Consider the following 21,736-nt stretch of genomic DNA (forward strand, 5'->3'; position numbering starts at 1 on the left):
ACCCCTTCTTTGCGCGGAATACTCAAGCGATGAATCCTTCTTTCAGCCATTGAGCGTTTTACCCCTAAGCTGAAAGCCGCATAGCAGTGTCGGACATATGCATACGTACCGAGGGCATGGGGGCCTCTTGACTAGCTAAATTTAAGTAATGTGCTGATGAGTACGTTGGTGGTGTACTGTTCATTCTTCACTGTTTTGATAGTAAAACTCAGTACTCCGTGAAAAGCTCCAGTAAAATGAAACGTACGAAAAAGCTCGGGTAGAGCAGCCGAAAACGGCGATATTCAAAATGCCTAGTTATCTGGCAACAATGGCTGCGTTTGCCGTCTTGCTGACGGCGTAGTTGCGAGGCGACTGTATGTTGCAAGGCTCGACAACCGTCGCTGTGCGGCTATTCATGAGACTAAAAAGAAACAATACTCGTCATTGTCTTTTCCGCAACTCTTTAAGAGGCGTATCTTTTTGAATCCGTCTGTGTCCATTTTGTTCCCACGGTTGGCGAAACCTTCGGGGCATTTTGCCGATGTTTTGAATGAATAACTGACAATAATAACTGCTCCATCGACAGGCTACGCTAACGTGTCCAGCCGATTTTTCTTAGCTATAAAATTCATGAGCCATCATGCTTGCGAACATCGCGTGGTTGCAGAGGTATTTCATTTGACTTTGTCTTGACGAAATATTGAGCGAAATGTGTTCCGCAACAACCCGCGATGTTTTGATGCCTAATGCAGAAGAAATTTTTAACTGCAAGATTCCTTAAAAATGTCTAAGTGTATTGATATAACGGAGCAGTCATTCAATCGACATGAAGAAGTTTGTCGCACTAGTAGGCTAAACAGTCATTTTTTTAAATATTTCGTATGGAAGCTAATGTTGCCCTGGCGTGCCAATTCATACAAAAATGATATTAAACATTTTTAGGGGCACAGGGAAGGCACGGGGGCTGATTGCAGCAACGAAACGAGGGAGCGAGATGAAAAATAATTGTTTTTTCCGGTACATGCTAGCAGCAGTAAGCTGTCCGCGACAACAGGCCTTAAGTATTGTTGGATTTGGTATGGACGTATCGCCTCACTTGTAGCAGAGAACACTCGTGGGAGGACACCACTGAACAAGGATAAAAGCAGCAGCTATGCTAGTAGCTATGCTATGGAGTGAGAAGTTTGGTTTGGCTGCGTCGTCAACAAGGCGGCGGATAGCAGTTTGCGACAAGTCCACAGATGACGCTCGGATTTTCAATATCCGCTGTTGCAGCGGATAAAATGAAGCGTTTACTAACTCTTGGCTCGATTTCGGGCAGAGGAATAGGCAGTCCTAGTACACAGTTAAGGGACTCGCTATAAAAGGTCACTGTGGGACTTCGAATGGTGTGAGATCTCCTTGACGCAGCTTCGCTCTTTAATGAATGTATTGCTCAGTTTGGAATGCATCTGTGAAGCTTTGTTTTGACCTCAGTCACGTGTATACAAAGTAAAGAGTGCGTAAGAAGTGGTAAGGCTTTGCTACAACGGGCCCATCTACGGACCTTAAGAATGTTCCGTCAAGAGATTCCACAGAACTAAGCACATCAATTCTTTTGTAAAAAATAGCTATAACCGCAAAAACGTGTGTCACTCCTGCATACACCAGCGTTCCGTGATATATACGTTAATTTGAGAGCAGGCATTGTGTCCCCAAACGACATACGACTGACAACGCGATTTATGGAAGGTGCATGTAAGCACGTAACCAGAGAAGACTTGCTGTACCAAGTTATGAGACCTCACTGCGATTTCGGTTTCGCAGCACACACTTCCGACACAATGGACACTGGCATACAACGAACGCGATCTGAATAAGGCTGCATGAACGAGACAACCTTGCGTCGAATTTACGGCCAATGTCTCTTGATGAGGAATTATCACGGGTTGCACGACTCCATATTACACTCAGCCGTATTCCTAGTTGACTACTACTTTGCTTGACATCATTGTCAATGAGTTCTATCAAAGACAATTTTCGCAAGGTCACGTAAGATCTTGGCTATGTGGGCTCACCGACGCATTTCCGTCAGGATGCAGCTGAGGTAGTAGTAGATCAGGTCCTCTTAAAGGTTTCGAACATTTCTAACTTTTCAGATTCTCAGCAGTTTTCAGAGCGGGAGAAGCCCATTTGCTTTTATTGTTTGCATTCCATGAATTGTATCGTTGTGTGCGCTATGTGGAAGCTGTGAGGCTGCGAGTGGGGCAAACTGGATTGCGATCATCGTGTTAGCTGCACGAATTACAATTGTGAAAGAACTAATGCGGACGAACACTTCAGCATGTGTTCCAGCGTAATCTCTTTAGTCTTTAGGGCATGTCCAGCATTAATCAGCAATACTGGGGTCGCGGCCTCCAATGAGGGCCTTCGGGCGCGTTGGGGGACTGCGCTGCTCAGTTCAGGCCTGGACCAGCAACTGTGGGCCATCCAGCAGGCCGAGGAAGCTGCCGGCAGACACGGTCTCTCCGTTGGCTCCTAGGTGGGAACCCAGCAATCTGCCGGAAATCAATAAAGTTCTTCTCTCTCTCTTATCGTTCATGTGTAGTAACGTTGCTGTTCACGTGAACTTTTGTCTTATATATATATATATATTATATATATATATATGGGTGTGTGAAATATTGTCATATAGTATATGCACATGTACATATAAATGCCGGCTCAAATGAAAACGCTTCACTTGGCGTTGTGCGCATAATTTGTATATCTTGTGTCTCGCACAAAATTACGTCACACAGAAACAAAAGGAGGGCACCATCAGCATTTCTTCATAAGGATGTGCACCAATCAACCATCACGCAATATATTGTATACAATTCGACGTCCGCAACACTGGGGCTTCCGTCTGCATTTGATCCACACTTATATATATATATATATATATATATACGTAGCCGTTCTCACAAGTCTCCTTTGTTGCCGGGCCATATCCTTGAGTTTAAAGGTGGAAATATGTATCGCACGTGGTGCCACTGGTCATGGCCACAGCCTCCTAACAGGTTTATGTTTGTAGCTTTGTGCGTGTATTTGTTTGTGATGCACTGAAACAAACAAAATACTATATATTTGCCGCGATCTTGGGTGCATTGATTATATCGTTACCAAATCGAATGTTTAGTTTTTCTTACGTGTGGTGTGTTCCTTTCCTTTCTTGTCTGTGTTGGCGAACTGTCGGTTATCACATGCTATGGCCCACATGCTTCACTGTACGTAATTCGAGAAACCAGGCTACCATCGCCAGATACATTCAAAACTTTGAGATGTGTATCAACACAGGGGCCAATTTCATCCGGTGACTGGTCGTAGCAGCGTTATTAACTTAGTAAGGCTACGCGGCAGGCCCACAGAAAACTTGCAACATTGTTTTACGATGGTTTTTAGCACAAAGAAATTAAATGCAATCAGAACAGCGATGAGGGCTTTCAGTGAAAAATGACTTCATTGCCCTTGTGCATAGGTTGATTGCCTCTTTAGTCGTGGTAGTTGTAATGGAATAACGCAGAAATGTGAAAATATGTTTTAAGTGGCGACAAAGCCCGTTATTCTGCGTTCCTCGGGCACGTAAATTTTGCATGGTCAAAGTGTTTTTGACGCAATCACTTCTCGGCTTGAGCTCAGCATGCACACACCTTTGTCGATAACAGCCAGGGAAGGATTCAAGGATGGGTATGTTTGTAAAGCCACGAAGAACACATTGGGTGAGTGGAGGCAGAGAGCACGCACGGTGCGATGCATGGTGCACCTTTTAGTGTTCTGCGCCAAATGTCGTCACAGGATAAGAGAGTCGGGCAATTCTGTCTGGTCTAGGCAGAAATAAAATTGTATATTTACTGAGAATAACTAACTGGTGTGGTAGAAGGCCGCATTTGTAGCGATTGAAGGATTCTGGGATGAAAATGCTGTTGATCACCTGCTTTTTTTTCTTTATGTATATGTCACATTTTCACTTTCACGAATAAAACATTAACGGTGTTCTGGACGGACGTATCTTGCGGAAAGATCGAACACGTTTCTGTGTCTATTACAGGCATCGTGGTGAATTCATTTTCATCCTATGCACATAATTTTGTTAGGACCAGTAAAAATGTGGCCAGCTTGCACTAGTGGTGGAAGGCTAGAGTAAACAGCAGAGCTGATGATCGACCTAGCTTCCTCCGGGTTTTACTGGGCTTGGCTAAGTTTCGCTAGGAAATGCTCAGTGCTGCTAGGCACGGTATTCCAAATCGGATCGCCGCCGCCGCGCAGATTCTCCATTGGTCGCGCGACGCGCTTCAAGATGAACGGCTTCTTCTTCGGGTGTCCGGATCTTCTCTTGGTCGTCCCATATCAGGGCTACATGTACACGCCACAGAGTCACCGAGAGTTGCACCTAGAAATGCGCCTGGAGTCTCCATATAACTGGTCATTACATCAGTACGTATCGCTAGTTTTACATCACTGCTGTCAATCCCTTGAGCTACGCGATGTATACATGGCCCATGGACTAACACTGTATGTTCGCCTCGCGCAACGAAGGTAGCCTCAACGAGATGGGTTGTTTGTATATGCTGCGTGCTACGGTTTGTGCTCTGCATTCCCCACTGTCTAATGCGCGTTCGTATCGTTTCATTTCAACACATCCATCGGGTAGCAGCAAGTCGGCAAGGCACCAGGCAAACCTCTCGAGGGTTAATTAAAACCAGTCACTCTCTCTTATAGGCACTTTACGATACAATGGCAAAGTTGGGCAAGGTCGGGCGTGTTAGAGTTACTGTACATGCTCCCTACAGGAGCAGAGTTGGGCATAGGGTCCACCATCTTGCAATCCAAATTTTTTCAGTGAAGCCACCTCTCGTTCGCGCAGGCGCTGCGCTGCGTTCAAGAGTGAACGCGGAGCCGGAGTTGAAAGACGCGACCCGCGACTGTGGAGACCAATGAGAGCGGCCGCTTCTGTGCCCTGCGCGCGGGAAACTGGTATTATGCGGACCCGCCGACGCTCGATGCGTACTCGTATGTGGTGTCAGCCGGACCACTGCTTTCGTTCTGTCGTCTGTTCGAGTAAGCTATCGCGCGATCTTTCAGGGGCGAAGATCCTTAGGGTGTGGGTCTGTCCCTCCTCTGTAGTATGTAGTAGTAGTAGTCGTCGTAGTAGTAGGCAGCCACGTCTACTTTTATGAAAAAAAAATTCCGAAAGTTGTGTCCGTAGCGCGGAATCGAACCAGGGACCCCTCACTTCCGAACGCGCGGCGCTAACCACTACGCCACAAAGCGCACATGGACACACGCACCACGATGACCATACATACCCAACATTAACGAAAGACTGCGCGTTTCTAACGCGTTTGTGCTAGCGCGTTACGGCCCGTGTAAGAAGCTGGTGTAAGACGCCGTGGCCTCTCCGCCTTACCCCCGTATTCATAAACGCTCCTCGACTTGAACTTGACTTGCCACCGCCTTGGGCAGCGCGTTCGAAACGCGTTGAAGACGGTGGCAAGTCAAGTTCAAGTCGAGGAGCGTTTATGAATACGGGGGTTATACTCTCTCAGCAGTCATGTGATGGCGTCGGCAAACGCGGTGCACGTTCCGGCATGTGTAAACGGCTGCATAAGACGCTGTGGCCTCTCCCCCTTACTAGAGAGTACTGCACGTTTCTAACGCGTTTGTGCTAGCGTCCCCTTAAGCGGGAGATGGTGCAATTATAATGAAGGGCGCTGTTATAAAATAGGAATGACGTCACATATGGCGCGTGTCAATGGTGGAAGTCAATCGTTCGATTTAGTGCGGCGAGACTGGGCGAATTACACGGAAGATTCACGGTTTACCGATGATTCCCTCCGGAGCTTCGCCCATTCACCATCATTCAGCCCGTGGATATGCGGTGTTTTTTTTAACGCGACAGCGTTAAGGGCCTCGTATCGCAGAAAATCAGGTGTCGGCGTCCACGGCGGAGAAAATAATCTCCAACCATCCCGACTGTGCAGGTCCTCCGCGTGGCGGAAGGTGTTAGCGAAGGAGAAAATCACCACGAACCACCCCGACCGCGAAGGCTCTCCGCGTGGTGCAAGATTTTGGTAAACAAAAATTGAATCTCTCATAGCGAAATCCGTCAGAAAAATGGGGAAAGTATGACTTAACCCCAACCTATAGACATGGTGGCGTCGGATTGTATTTTTCATGTACGAGAAAACTTAATTCTGTTACGAGGAAACTCAAACACAAACGCCTTTTCCAGCATTTCCACCATACAAGCACCGGCGCGCTCGGGTAGTTTACTTACGAAAATGCTATCCAGATAGCGCTCGCATCCTCGGCAGGTCAAATTGGGACTCCGCCTGCCTAATGCGTTTTGGACACGCGCGCGCGTCGGGGCAATAGGAAACAATTATTAAATAACAAAAAAAGGTGCTAGGGCCTTCACATTTTATCATAAGACGACTTATATTGCCCCTAGAAAAACGTCTTCCCAGCAATGCATTTCTGTTTAAAAGTGAAGCCGACTTTAAAGGAATCGATGTAAGCTTGGCTTTGTAAGCCTGGCTTTCCCACGTTCTGTGTTGCAGTGATGCCCACTGAAGGAAAATGCGATTTGAACGGGGCCCGATAACGCTATCGCGTTCCACTCTTAAAAGCGAAGCTTAAGCGTTCTCCAGTTTTTTGGTATCCTTCGCCCTTGTTTCGACTTTCATGGTTGTTTTACGCGTTTTACCGTAACTAATAATATATAGACATAAATAGCATACTCAAACAAGCAGAAATAAAGTCGTCATTCTTCTGGCGAAAGCTTACCTCGCAAATTGTTGCATTTCTGGGAGCTGGCTTGCCGCGTCCCATTCGCAAAAGCCACTGCACACGGCGTGGATGGCTTACCAGGCGCGCGGTATGTAAAAAAAAACACAACTTTCGACACTCACTGCGATTCTTGCAGTAGGGTGCACTGCAACCTATCATGCCGATAACACATGTGACGGGCACAGAAGAGGAAGACGTTTCACGATTCGCCCAGAGAATTAATGCACTCCCGCGAAAGTTGCTGCGTCTGTCACACAAAATCAAATGCGCCGCGCAGATGGCGATGGCGCTGGAATTCACGAGGCCAAAAGGAGGAGCGGCATCGCGGTAGGTCAGCTTCTCTGCAGCACTTCGGAGTTCCACGTGACCACGCTTACCGAATGGCAACGGAGCGGCACGTGGAAAACGGAGGCCCAACTCTGTCTCCCTGCGGGAACCATATGTATAGTAACTCTAGGGCGTGTATGCCAGCAGAGCCGCCTGGAGCTTTAAAAGGTATCTGGCAGAACGTTTCAGTTCGATTTGTTTGTTTGATTGATTGTTTGCTTGTTTGTATGATGTTTGTTTGTTTGTTTTTGCTCGCACTAACCACCATGCCCTACGATGTTAATGTGGCATGAATAAAATGTAACGGCTCTCAATTTGAACATATTCCATTGCATAGTGCCCTCTCAGGCAGGAAGGCCGTACGGGGCTTTCCAAATTATCATTCGGTGCGCTTTTTACTTTCGAGGGCCTGCGTTCGAGCTGGCTGTACCTTTTGTCTCCCGTGTGCACGGCGGGGCCGTGATAAAAATGGTGACAGATAAACGGGAACAAACGCTGCGAGAATAACATAAGGCGAGCACACAGTGACGGGCGTCCAGTGGGCACGCTGCACGGAGAGAAATGTGGTCCTCCGTCTGCTTGGCGCTTCTCGTGTGCGGCCTAGGCCTAGTCGCCGGCGACACGCCTGCCAATTGCACGTACGAGGAGACCCGAGGATGGTGGACTTTCACGAAGGCCCCCCGCGTCGGTGACAGAAATCTAGACTGCGACAACTGGGCACCAGGTAACGCGGCTCTCTCTCTCTCTCTCTCTCTCTCTCTCTATATATATATATATATATATAATATATATATAATATTGTACTGTGAAATAAGGAGCAGTGGGGATGTGTCTGTGAGAGAACGACGAGGAGAGATAAGCCTTGTGTCGTGCTCGATCGGCCTGTGCTACCTCTCGCTGCTTTATTGTGCCAGTCGCGAACGCTGAATTCCCCAAATGCTTCGTAACATTGGTGGAAGGTGCGGGGCCTGTTGCAAACCTGGATCTCCGCAGCGGACAATCCCTGTCACGTCTCCCATGCCTGAGGAGGCTCGTCCTACCGATACACCCCCGGCACCGCCTTCGGTCGTCTGTCCTGGTGCGCCACGCCAACGGGATCCTCCCGTATTCAATGGCACTGACGATCATGACATAGAGGACTGGCTGTCATCGTACGACCGAGTGAGTACCCACAACAAATAGAATGACACTGACAAGCTTGGTTACGTACCGTTCTACCTGTCCGGGGTCGCCCATCTTTGGTTCCGCAACCATGAGGCTGACTTTTCTACCTGGACAGCATTCAGAACGAAACTTCAGGACGTATTCGGTCGCCCTGCTGTGGGTAAACATCGGGCTGAACAACAGCTTCGCTGTCGTGCCCAACAAAAGGGCGAAAGCTTTACCTGCTACATTGAAGATGTAGTTGACATTTGCCGGCGTATCAACCCAGGTATGTCCGAAGATGACAAAAGTAAGAACATATTGAAAGGCATAGACGATGACGCCTTCCAAATGCTCTTGGCAAAGAAACCTCAGAGGGTCAACGACCTCACCTCGCTTTTCCAGAGCTATGAAGAGCTACGCAAACAACGGATTTCTACGCGCCGAGCTTCCGCTCCGGACGTAGTGCTTTCAGCTCTGGGTGACGGTGTCAGTGCTACTTTTTCTAGTTCAGCAATCTTCGACCAAATCAAGCAATTTGTACGAGAAGAAGTGGCACGCCAACTCTCTCTTCTGCCCGCCAGTCAAGTGTAGGAGTCACCCTTGTCTCCTGATCTCCGTCAGGTGATACAAGACCAGGTCGCTAGCGCCGTGCCACTTGTCATCAACCGCGTCCTACGCCTGTTCCACTTACCTACGCTGCCGTTTGTCGCAAATCCAAGGCCTCCGTCTGCATCTATTCAATCCAGACTTACCACCGCTTTTCCCTCACCTCCGCAAGTGGCTGCACCATATGCGCTTCCAAGCAGCTACTGGCCGCCACAGCAGCCCGTGCGCCCACTCGCCAATATATTCACCAGTCTCAGCCCGCTGTTCTCCATCCATGGCGCACTCATGACAACCGCCCTATCTGTTATTCTTGCGGCCTGCCTGGGCATGTAGCACGGTTTTGCCGCCGGCGCGGGTGGTATCCTTCGGATTCTCCGAGGGCACCCAGCAACGGTTTCGACTCTCCGTTCCGTTCCGCTTCTGCCGCTCAGCAATTCGAAGCCTCACCTCCTGCTTCCCGAACCTTCAATACCCGTCGGTCTCCGTCACCCCGTCGGCGTTCTCTGTCGCCGCTTGTCCGCCACCCTGAAGCTCTCCGAGAGGAAACTAAGGAACGCAGTTCTGGAGGCAAGAACTGCGATCTCAACGAACTGCTCAAGACCAATTTTTTTTCCTGCGAACGTCCTTTAAGTTTATGCAGAAGACATTGCCGTCCATGCGCTTGTAGACACGGGAGCAGCAATATCAGTGATTTCGAATCAGCTTCGTCTTCAACTAAGAAAAGTCGCGACGCCATATTCTGCTGTTTCATTACGCACAGCAAGCGCGGCGCTGATTGAACCCTTAGGGAAGTGTACCGTGCGTGTTCTTATAAGCGGCACTTTATACCGTGTTGAGTTCGCTATTCTGCCCCGCTGCTCCCATGCCATGATTTAGGATGGGACTTTCTGTCATCTCATCGTGCCGTTATAGATTGTGCCCGTGCTGAACTCGCTCTGTCGCCATCGGCCCAACGTTTTTTGAAGATACTGATGACGCTTCCGGTCTTGTGCTCGTCACCGCCGACACCGAGATTCCTCCATGCTCTGCCGCACTTGTGCCCGTATCCTGCGTTGGGTTTTCCGACTCCACAGTTCTTTTCACGCCGTCTAAACTTGCTGCTCGCCGTCCTCCCTTCTTGCTTCCTTTTGCCCTTCTTGCCATTCGACAAGGTTCCAGCGCACTTTATGTATCGAACATGTTTCCTTGCACTGCTAGACTGCTCCACGATGAGTGTCTTGGTTATGCTGATGCAATCGAGCCAAGCTTCCTTTATGATGTGCCTGACGACCCGGATTCTCCTCAGGTTGACGCTATGGCCCTTCAAGTTTCTCCTCCGACGCCGCCATGTGACCCAACACTTTCCTGATCTATTGATCCCAACCTCACTCCAAGTCAGCACGCCCAGATCGCCAATCTCCTTGACCGCTTTCGCACTTCATTCGACCTCCAACCATCTTGCTTAGGTCGCACTTCCAGTGTTGTCCCTTCACATCGACACCGGCAACCATGCGCTTTTACGCCAGACGCCGTAACGTGTATCCGCCACGGAGCGCGACGTCATCGCTGAGCACGTTGGAGACAAGCTCCAACGCGGTGTCATACAACCTTCGCACGGTCCCTGGGCTTCTCCTGTAGTGCTTGTCAAAAAGAAAGATGGCACAATTCGCTTTTGCGTGGCTACAGGCGCCTCAATAAGATCACCCGCAAGGACGTTTATCCACTACCTCGCATTGACGACGCGCTAGACTGCCTCCAAGGAGCCGAATTCTTCTCAACCTTTAGACTTGCGATCCGGGTATTGGCAAGTGCCTGTGGCTGAGTCAGACCGCCGAAGAACGGCGTTCATCACACCCGACGGTTTATTTGAATTCACCCGTGATGCCATTTGGCCTGTGTAATGCGCCTGCCACATTTGAAAGAATGATCGACAACATCTTGCGCGGCCTGAAATGGCAGATATGCCTGTGTTACCTGGACGACATCGTTATCTTTTCACCGGACTTTCCTTCCACTTACTTCGACTTGAACGCGTCCTCAAATGCGTAGCCGATGCTGGCCTCCAGCTTAATTTGAAGAAGTGTCGCTTCGCCGCCCGGCAGCTGGTCATCCTCGGCCATGTCGCGTCGAAAGAAGGTGTACTCCCTGATCTGGCCAAACTACAAGCTGTTACCCAGTTTCCACGACCACAGACCTTGAAAGAACTGCGCAGCTTCATTGGGTTAGCGTCATACATCCGCCGTTTCATCCGCAATTTCGCCAGCATCATAGCACCTTTAACGCATCTTCTTCGTGGTGGCCACAACCTTTCGACCTGGTCACCGGATTGCGATGCCGCATTCACAAAGCTGCGTCGTCTCTTGACGTCTCCTCCAATCCTGCGCCATTCGACTCAAGCGCTCCAACAGAAATCCACACGGATGCCAGTGGCGTTGGCCCTTGGTGCCGTTCTCGCTCAGAGAAAGGCTGGCTTCGATGAGTACGTCGTCGTCTTCGCCAGTCGTGCACTTACTAAAGCAGAATCGAACTATTCTGTAACAGAAAAAGAATGCGTCGCTATAATTTGGGCCATAACCAAATTCCGCCCGTATCTCTATGGCCGCCCATTTGACGTGATTACTGATCACCATTCGCTGTGCTGGCTGTCGTCCTTAAAAGAACCATCCGGTCGTCTTGCTCGATGGGCGCTTCGACTGCAGGAGTACGACATTCGAGTGCTGTACCGTTCTGGCCGAAAACACTCGGATGCGGATGCCTTGTCTCGTTCGCCACTAACAGACGAGGTTACCTCCCCGAAGGCCCCATTGTCCGAGTCTTCCCTTGCTGCCACGGATATCCTGCTGGAGCAGAAGAAAGACCCTTGGATTGTGTCAATTCTCAGTTTCTTGTCCACCGCATGACAACCACTACCAATCGCGCCTTACGTCGCCAAGCCTCCATTCGCGACGGGCTCTTATACCGTCGTAACTGGGTCATTCCACGCCAACTGTCCCAACCTTGGCGCTCGACCATCAGCGATTTCTTTGAAAAAAATTGAGGACTATCTATTTAATGCAAGAAGTCTTCCTGTAAATCATTTTCGCGTAAAAAAATTTTTTCAGCACCGCTAGGAACATGTGAAGTTTTTTAGAAAGCTCGAAAGTATGTGTCGTAAAATGCATTGTCAAAAATTTTCTCTTCTTAAATTAGGCGAGGACACAATTTTCCCTTGAGAATGAAGATAGGCTTCTCACTTAAAAAAAGTTTTGTCGATCTTTACGTTCCCGTGAAATTTTTATACGGCACTAAATATGCAGAATTTGGTGCATATTGGGAATTTTTTCTCAGAAAGATAACTTTTACCTGAAAGATTATAATTTCATAGTAACTAATTGCCAGCAAGTTGTACTGTAAGTGAAAATAATTTGGGACGGATATAACGTGAAATGGCCTGTACAGCTGGCGACAAAGTTGCAAAAAAGTTAGTTTTAGCCGATGTTTAGTCGTAAATTTAGCATTGAGGTGGTCGGGGTAAAAATACGCTAAATAGTGTATCTATTAGAAACATCCATTGTCTACAAACTGAGAAACTTTTATCAAATTACTTTTTGTTTTAAGCAAGAAAAAAATTTTTGAATTTGTGTTATACGCTTGCACGTGTGCGCTTGCACGTGTTTCCCCTTCGTAGGAAAGCGTCCTAGCGGTAAGTAGAACTTGCGCGGACGCAAAATTTCCTGAGTTGATGAAGGAACATCTATACAAGGTAATCAGCTCCTCAAGTGTTTATTTGAGTGCTTCATTAGAAATTATTAGCCTAGCCAATAAAAAACGCGATCCCCAATAGAGCGCATTTAAACGGATGTCGCCGTACGCCGACGGCCTGCATAGCGTCATCACGCAGCATCGGAAAGTTACGCCGGTGAGTACAGAGTGCCGTTACGTACACTAAGATTTCAGAAATGGGCGAAAACTTTGTGATTAGGAAGAGAATCTGTTGCTTTATTACGGCAAATATGTAGCAAATATCATGCCAACACAATCGTGTTTTAGCGACCATGTTTCTTCTGCAGAAAACAAGTAGCAGACGAAACTTTCCGATGCCTTAGTTTAGCAGACGTCCTAGCAGTCGTGCTGGAATCATTCCAAAGCAAGGGTGTGAAATTTTGCAAACGAGTGCTGGATATCCCCTGTGTGACTTGTACATTGAGGAAAGGTGGCTCTCCAGTCAGCGATATGTAGCAGTTGTGCCATTGGAGAAGCTGTATTCATGACATTACCTGTACTTGTCACACTTTTGTGAAATACCTTCTATTTTGTCATGGAAGCGTCTACTCATCCTTCGACACCATGCCATGAGGGCGCTAAAGAAGTTATGTTTTTTCTTTCGGTGAAGCCTCCACTATTGAGCACATGGATTTATGCTTAATCTCTGGTCCTCGAGGGAACTTTAATAGCGTTGCGATGACTTTCGTTTAATAACACCTAAACAATTGCTAATTGTTTGAAGTGGTCTATGTCGAGCGTTGAGGTATCATTTTTTTAGCATTCGCGTCTGTATTACTTTACGTAACCAGCATATAAAATCCAGAATGGCCTAAAGGACAAAAGCGACGAGACACTAGATACGTACTTTAAATCGATTGCTTGTTCTTGTTTTTATGAGTCCACTAATGACATTTTAAATAAATGAAAGCATCATGTTAATGGAGTGACATAAAATGAAGTCATTAAACAGAAATTAGTGAAGTATGTTGCGTATTAATCACATAGTTAAGCTAAATAATAGTAACTATGTCCGGCATAGCAGTGGAGCAATGAGAAAAAGCCTGAAAAAATATAGTCAAAATTTAATTTTGAAATAGTCATGTTTTCTTTTAATGACCAGGCTTATTGGCATTTCCGTCTAAATTTTCTGCACTATGGACACTATGGCATTTATCGTATGATTTATTTTTTCACAAAGTACTGCATTCACACGCGCTATTTTGTTACGGAAACCCATGAACTTTTGTTTCATTCTGTACATAGTCTATACGCATAATTACCTGTAATTGCACATGTAATTACTCACGTAGCCATTCGTAATTCATATTACGAGAAGGGGTACAGTGCACGAACAGAAAACGCAGAGTAGAAGGAGTACACTACACACATTTGCATACCGTCTTTGTGCATGGCCCACCCCTTAGTATGAACGGATGCACAACTAGTCCAATTAGATGTATTGCTGGACTCTGTAATTAGTAGCATCGCCGCAACAGTGTCCTCACTATCGCTTAAACTGCTATCTCGAGTGGCGACTGACCAAATGTCTGCCATTGAAGACGTGCTCTTGTCTAAGAGTACCTTTCTGAACCGAGGTGTTAAATATTATTGTAGCATTCAATGTATATGTAAATGACAATGGCATGAACTGAGTAGTTATATTGCACTTGTTGTATCCATAGCAGAGGGACGAAGCCTAGTGTCTATGACATTGCCGAGTTTAGCTCAATCAAGGTTTTGGTTTCGACCCCCTGCTGTAGAGGCCGTATTTCAATGAAGGCCATATGCAAGAACACTCGTACAGTTGGTCAAAATTATTCAGTAGTACCCCTACCGCACGCCCCACAATCAAGTCGTTGTTCCTGCATGTAGCCATGCCTTGTAGCAAGGTTTTCAGCAGAATGAACAAAGATGACTCGTTAGGTTCTGTCACAAGATTTCGCGTGCTACTGAATTCAAATGCGATCATAACTTTGTCTCGTATTCGCTGAATAACAAGAGTGAGTAGATAAATATACCATAAAAATTATACACGTCACTGTTTCTTTTCACAGGTGTTTCGCTTCCACCGTGTTCCCTCGGACCTAAAGGATGCCACAAAATAACACAGACTAAGCAGAAGTACTTAGTCAATGTTCAGGACCTCACCGAGCCTCAACGCCGCTTATACTTACTCTTCGAGCAAAGCAGAAGCAAGGCATCGACACTGTGTGTGGCCATCATTACATGGTGTACTTAAAGAAGTACACGTCGCTTATAGCATCAAAATGGTGCTCAAATCCATTTCTTGAGCATACAATGAATTTTCGGGGGACTTCAGTGATCACAATGTCTCTTGTGAACATGCAACCATTATTGGGATTAATTCCAGGAGAGAGGCTCTGTCATTGCTGTCTCCGTCGTTGTTACCATTCAAGACCAAGAGAAACTCCAGAGCAACAATCGTTGGGGCTTGATATGCAAGTTCAAGATCAGACAGCAGAGTCTCCAGCGGATGACCTACCGGCGACAATTCCAGATGCCGTTAACGAGGCTCTCGTAGCCGTAGTTGCGAGCCCTCTTAGAAGAAAGCGGGCACGGGGGCGCAGAGAATTTTATGTACAGAACAAAGCAAAAAAACTGCAGATGAATTTGAAGGAAACAATGCGTACCTATCTTGGCCTGAGCGAGACATCCACAGCAGTGAAGGAAACAGAACAAGACCTTCTTCTCGATGACTACGTGTCATTAATGAATGAACTCAAGGACAAGTTCATGCAAGAAGGCCCCCGCCAAAATAAAATCCAGATTCTAACACCGGCTCCGCAATCCTGGTCGCGGAATAAAATTATGAGCTTCTTTGGCGCCTCTGAGCGACAGGTACGTGAGGCATTGAAACTCAAGTCCAATTCTGGAGTGCTGAGCCTGCCGCCACCGAAGAACGGTCGGCCTTTAAGCAAAGAAATTACTTGTTCGATCCAACAATTCTATGAGGATGACTCAGTGTCCCACTGCCTTCCGGGAAAAAAAGACGTGTTGCGTGGTTGTCAAAAGCGTTTGCTGTTAATGAATTTAAAAGAAATGTTCAAGAATTGGAAAGAAACTTCAACAATGACTTGCGGTTTTTCCACGTTTGCCAGCCTTCGACCCGCACATTGCGTGTTAGCAGGAGGATGTGGCACACACACTGTATGCGTCTGTATGCAGCATCAAAATTTTAAGCTTATGCTCCACGCTTCTGGATTGAAAGAGACCTGCCAGGAGCTACTGGGAACAACAGTGTGCCAACTGGACAGTGAGCCGTGCATGTTCGGCGACTGCAGCAGTTGTCCAGGAACAAAGCACGTCGCAAATATGCTCAGGAACAGCTTGAATCTTGACGCCGAAGAGAACGAAAGCATAGTGGTTAAGCAGTGGGTGAGCGGCACGCGGTTCAGTCTCGAGTCACTTCTGCTTTCACTTGATGAGTTCTTTGACAGGTTCTTGGAGACGCTGAAGAAACTCAAAGGTCACCATTTTGTTAACAAACAACAAGCACACTATTTCAGACACTTGAAGGCAAACCTAAGCAACAATGAAGCAGTTGTGTTAATGGATTTTACCAAAATTATCATTTTGTAGTACAGGATGCACCACAGCAGTTTCACTGGGTCAATATGCAGGCATCGTTGCATCCAGCAGTTATTTATTACCGAGCCACGGAAGGCAGTTGCGATCCAGTTTCCATCATGTCCTTTATTGTGATTTCTGACTGTCTCGATCACGACACCACTGCCGTCTTTGCATTCCAAGAAGCAATACTAAAAATAGTCAGACAAGAATTTCCTGCAATCACACACATTCACTACTTTTCCGATGGGGCTGCTTCTCAATACAAAAACAGAAAGAACTTCAGCAATCTTTGCCACCACAAAACAGATTTTGAAATTTCAGCCGAGTGGAACTTTTTCGCAACGTCACATGGAAAGAGTGCTTGTGATGGCGTAGGCGGAACAGTGAAGCGCTTAGCCGCGAAAGCAAGCCTACAAAGACCGTATGAAGATCAGATCTTGACACTGCACCAGCTCTTCTCGTGGACACAAAATAATATTCTCGGCATCAGGGCAATATGGGTACCAAAAAACTATATCGATACAACAAAGCTGCTCCTCGCCGAAAGGTACAAGCATGCGATTTCCATCAAGAATACTCGGAAGTACCACCACTTCAAGCCCACCTCAATGCATGCTCTTCAAGTTGGTCTGACTTCATGCTCAAAACTGAAGGAAATCATTATCTCCAGGCAAAATCCAACTGCTTGAATTGTTCGTCGTCCACACACGATGGTTTAAGCGTGTTTGCAAAAGGAGCAGTGCACAATCGCCTGAGTACGTTGTCATACGTATTGCTCTTAAATGCGCTGCACACCGCAGACCAGTTTATTGTTTTTTTCTGTGCTCTCTTTTCCATATGAGAGAAGTTGTCCGCCCTGGAAGGCGCATTTGCCATTGCAAGACCTCGGATGCAATAAACGTGTGGGAAATCATTAGCATGCGTTTTTATTCCTGCCTTCCGACATATGAAAGAATGAGTGCGACCACTCTAAACACGCATATACAAATAGACTATTAAGCACAACCGCGAAGAAAAGGATATGATGTCCTTGTTATTCTATAACGCAAAAGTGGCACAGTCAGAACTGTAATCCTCTAGGCGGATCTGGATGAGTCTTTCCATGCTTCAGCATATATAGTTTGACTTCTCTGGCAGATATAACCAATAAATGTCCTGATGTCTTGCTAGAGCCACTACAGAATTACATTGTAGCTGTAGGTACCAGAAATATTTGCACTTGAAAACCCTCCTTTTATTTAAAGCAATTATTGTAGCCTGTTAATGCCTAAGAAACGTTATTCTTATCTTATTCTGAACATTGCTGCAAGAAGACCACCAGGGGAATTGCAAGCATTTAAACATACTAGGTTTTGTGTGAAAAAATATAATGCATCTTAGCAGCATAGAAGCGCGTTTTAGGATTATAGCCGTAACCTTTTTATTGTCGATAGCTCGAAACAAGACATTTTTTTCTTCAGTTATCGCAGACTGGATGTTAAATCCTGCGCTTCACAAAGATCAGTGGACTGCCTCATTCGGTCTGAATTTAACATTTAACAACAATAAAGACAGAGAGGGTGAGCACCTAAACGTATTTATTTCTTTCCATCATTTTTTAAATGCAGTAGTTTGAACTTCAGCATTGCAAAGCATTTAATGACGAGTCGACAACACTCATCTAACATCATTACCAACATGGTCGCTAAAACACGATTGTGTTGGCAGATATTTGCTACATATTTGCCGTAATAAAGCAACAGATTCTCTTCCTAATCACAAAGTTTTCGCCCATTTCTAAATCTTTGTGTACGCAACGGCACTCTGTACTCACCGGCGTAACTTTCCGATGCTGCGTGATGACGCTATGCAGGCCGTTGGCGTACGGCGACATCCGTTTAAATGCGCTCTATTGGGGATCGCGTTTTTTTATTGGCTAGGCTAATAATTTCTAATGAAGCACTCAAATAAACACTTGAGGAGCTGATTATCTTGTATAGATGTTCCTTCATCAACTCAGGAAATTTTGCGTCCGCGCAAGTTTTACTTACCGCTAGGACGCTTTCCTACGAAGGGGAAACACGTGCAAGCGCACACGTGCAAGCGTATAACACAAATTCAAAAATTTTTTTCTTGCTTAAAACAAAAAGTAATTTGATAAAAGTTTCTGAGTTTGTAGACAATGGATGTTTCTAATAGATACACTATTTAGCGTATTTTTACCCCGACCACCTCAATGCTAAATTTAAGACTAAACATCGGCTAAAAGTAACTTTTTTGCAACTTTGTCGCCAGCTGTACAGGCCATTTCACGCTATATTCGTCCCAAATTATTTTTCACTTACAGTACAACTTGCTGGCAATTAGTTACTATGAAATATAATCTTTCAGTAAAAGTTATCTTTCTGCGAAAAAATTCCCAATATGCACCAAATTTTGCATATTTAGTGCCGTATAAAAATTTCACGGGAACGTAAAGATCGACAAAACTTTTTTTAAGTGAAAAGCCTATCTTCATTCTCAAGGGAAAATTGTGTCCTCGCCTAATTTAAGAAGAGAAAATTTTTTGACAATGCATTTTACGACACATACTTTCGAGCTTTCTAAAAAACTTCACATGTTCTTAGCGGTGCTGAAAAAATTTTTTACGCAAAAATGATTTACAGGAAGACTTCTTGCATTAAATAGATAGTCCTCAATTTTTTTCAACGAAATCGCTGATGGTCGAGCGCCCGGGTTGGGACAGTTGGCGTGGAATGACCCCTCTATTACCTCAGCACTGGTATGTCAGTATGATGTCATGGATGTCAAGCATTGTCTTGCATAGTAGACTTCCGTTAACCTGACTCCAGTTAATTTGATTTTTCGGTTAATTTGATCCCAACCAAAGGTCCCAGCCAGCCCTCATGCATTTTATGGGCCTGAACGTTTGTTATGATCCTAAAGTTAACCTTCGACGGATACTTCGAACTTGACGAGTCAGCACACACGTGCCTGACCCCTACAGTGATCCTGATAGTGACCCCCATTAGTCTGTCCTGGTGGTGGTCAGTGAATGAGTTGAACACACGTCATCTCTCGTCCAAAATGTCCATTGTCTGCCTGCCCTCAGAAGATTTTCAAGCAATAACCATAGTTCAGAATGTCTGATTACGGCATTTACTTGATTCTAAAGCACACCTTTCTTTTTTCTAAAAATAAAAAGATTGGGCCGAAAATTGGCTGCATGATGCCATCTGGCACGAAACCAAAACCACCTCGCAATGGTCATATGCTTTACCACATCACATGGATGTATTGCGGAGGAGATGACATAAAAAAAGACCGTGGCAAAGCTGGCTCTAGAAAACCAGCCGCATTTGTGTAACAATTTTTTCAGCTTTTTTTTTTTAAAGAGGGTGCGCATTAGATTTCTACTTTAGTAGCTTTAATGTCATTTCTGTGTACGGTTTCTACTTTCGACACATAGTGCATACACGTCTGATTCAGGGGTGTGTCAGAATAGTGCTCATACTGCCAAATCAATCAGTGGTGTATTCTGGTGTTTTTTTTTTTTTTTCTCCGACTTGCTTAATTCAACCCGCCACATACTTTGATCAATTTTGATTGTCTGATTTGATTGTTGGTCCTGTTAGGATTGAATTAATAGAAGTCGACAGTATCTGGGCCGTCATGGCACAGTAAAAGTTCTTGAAACTTGCTATGCCCAGTCACTGCCAGCCTTAGAATACAATATTGTTCCATCTTTACCAATGGGGCTCCTGTGTTGCCCAGGGGGCGCTGCGAAAATTGTGCTAAAAAGCGCTCTCTGTCCTAAACTGGGTAGTACCAAGCTCGGTCGTCTGCTTCGGAAAGCACCTTTACAATATGGACCCGCCACTTTCAGTTGTGTTGTACCACGGCTTGCAGCGAATACGGGCGCCGAAGATTTTTTTCAGGGGTGGCACGCTGCGTAAAGGAAAGAAATTATGCAACGCCAAATACGTGGAAGCCGTTCAAGAAATAAGCGGCGAAGTTTTAGCGCGGTATCAATTGCAAGTGCAGCGAGTCACGTACGAAGTTGAACTTCAGGTAAGGTTTGCACGCTGCTAGATTCAGGTGCACAAACGCAATGAAATTCTCGCTATAAATGAATTCACAGCAGCGATAAGCAGACATCATGTGTACGGAAGTGCTCGAGCGCACGACGGTACTGCGCCGCGACGGCAGTGGTCTTTCAGCATGCTGCGAAACGACGGGCCTCCTGCAATCTTTGTTGACTGCATGCCGCTAGACAAGTAGTTATGCCTGCGCTTCAGCAGCAGCCATCTGTCCCTTCAGCAACTGATAAATAACTGATGCAATGCATATGAGCTCGCAGTAACGTATGTAGAGAATTAATTTATTAATACAGCTTTACTCACTTTCCCTTTGATAGCGTCCCTTTAATGTGCACCAGAACCTCAGCAGACAACCACTTTTGCATTCAGCCCCCATCAGAATCAGCTGCTCTGACTGGAAAGTGGACCCCTTAACTCACGTTACAGCGCATTCAATTGATTCCTACCACACTACAACTAGGTTTGCAGCAATGCAGGGTCCTCTCGAGATTGAAGCCAAAGAAGGCCTGCCCCAGCTGAACATGCTAGCTGCTCCCAGAGCAATCGGAGTGGCCGTGTGATCAAGTTTATCGGATATTGGTTGTGTTCCGCGCTCGAAGGTTGAGAGCACCTGCTAGTGCTCCAAGCTGGAGCATGGCGCTCGGAATGAATCAGACAAATGCATCCCGAGCGCTCAATCTCGACCAGCCAAATGTAAGCTGCACCACGAGACCACTCGAAAGCAACCAGTCAAATGTACCATTAGCAGCATAACACAACAGCCACTGAACCACCGCTACTGATCTGCTGACACAGATGCACAGTGTTACATTCCCGGAGCTTCGCATCTCACAAAGCATGCACGAGCACTAACCTGTGTCTGGATTCGTCACGAGTGCCAGCTTGGAGACAAGCTCTTCTGCATTGCCAATCAGCTCGATGCAGTTGTAGTAGGACAAGTCCTGCGTAAGCAAGCAAGCAAAGCAGAGTTGCCCAGCAGAAATCAGCAATAAAATGTACCGGGCCAGTTGGGCATAGCAGCTTCATGTAAAAACTGTACAATGAAACATGGACAAAGGGAACGCACAAAAACGACAGAAACGTGTGCTCCATGTCCCCCCCCCCTTTTATTTTTTTTTGCCCCACACCTCACTGTTTACCTGAAACTAACCTCAGCAGTATAGAGGGAAGGATCAAAGCTGTCAAGAAAACATCAACTTTGGCAGAATGCGTAAATGATAGCTCCAAAATTCTAGAGAGAACACCCATGGAACTTCAGAATGCGAGAACTAGAAAGGTTACCAAATACAGATAGAGGCAGTGTGAATGGTTAGGGCCTACACCAAAAATAGAACCACGACCATAACGAAACACACCTTTATGTTTATGACAATGCAACAGAAGACAAAACAGAAGAATGTGTAACTAAGTTTTCAGGAATTATAAGAAGGAAATCTAGTTTGATTGTTATTCAATAGAAAAAACAAAAGTAG

The 21,736-nt window shown here is 46.1% G+C and overlaps 1 protein-coding gene across 4 annotated transcripts in view; it reads right to left on the minus strand.

Moving 5' to 3' along the window:
* Positions 1 to 21,736, minus strand: part of LOC119466461 (ribonucleases P/MRP protein subunit POP1) — a 62,958-nt gene that overhangs the window by 33,379 nt on the left and 7,843 nt on the right. The window contains exon 5 of one of the 4 annotated variants that reach the window (XM_049657705.1): positions 21,118 to 21,205. The exons of the other annotated variants lie outside the window; for them this stretch is intronic. Coding sequence (XP_049513662.1) covers positions 21,118 to 21,205 — 88 coding nt within the window. The remainder of the gene's footprint in view (positions 1 to 21,117; positions 21,206 to 21,736) is intronic. 4 annotated transcript variants of the gene reach the window in all.

Source organism: Dermacentor silvarum, chromosome 10 (assembly GCF_013339745.2).
Source record: "Dermacentor silvarum isolate Dsil-2018 chromosome 10, BIME_Dsil_1.4, whole genome shotgun sequence".
NCBI classification, from domain to species: Eukaryota; Metazoa; Arthropoda; class Arachnida; order Ixodida; family Ixodidae; genus Dermacentor; species Dermacentor silvarum.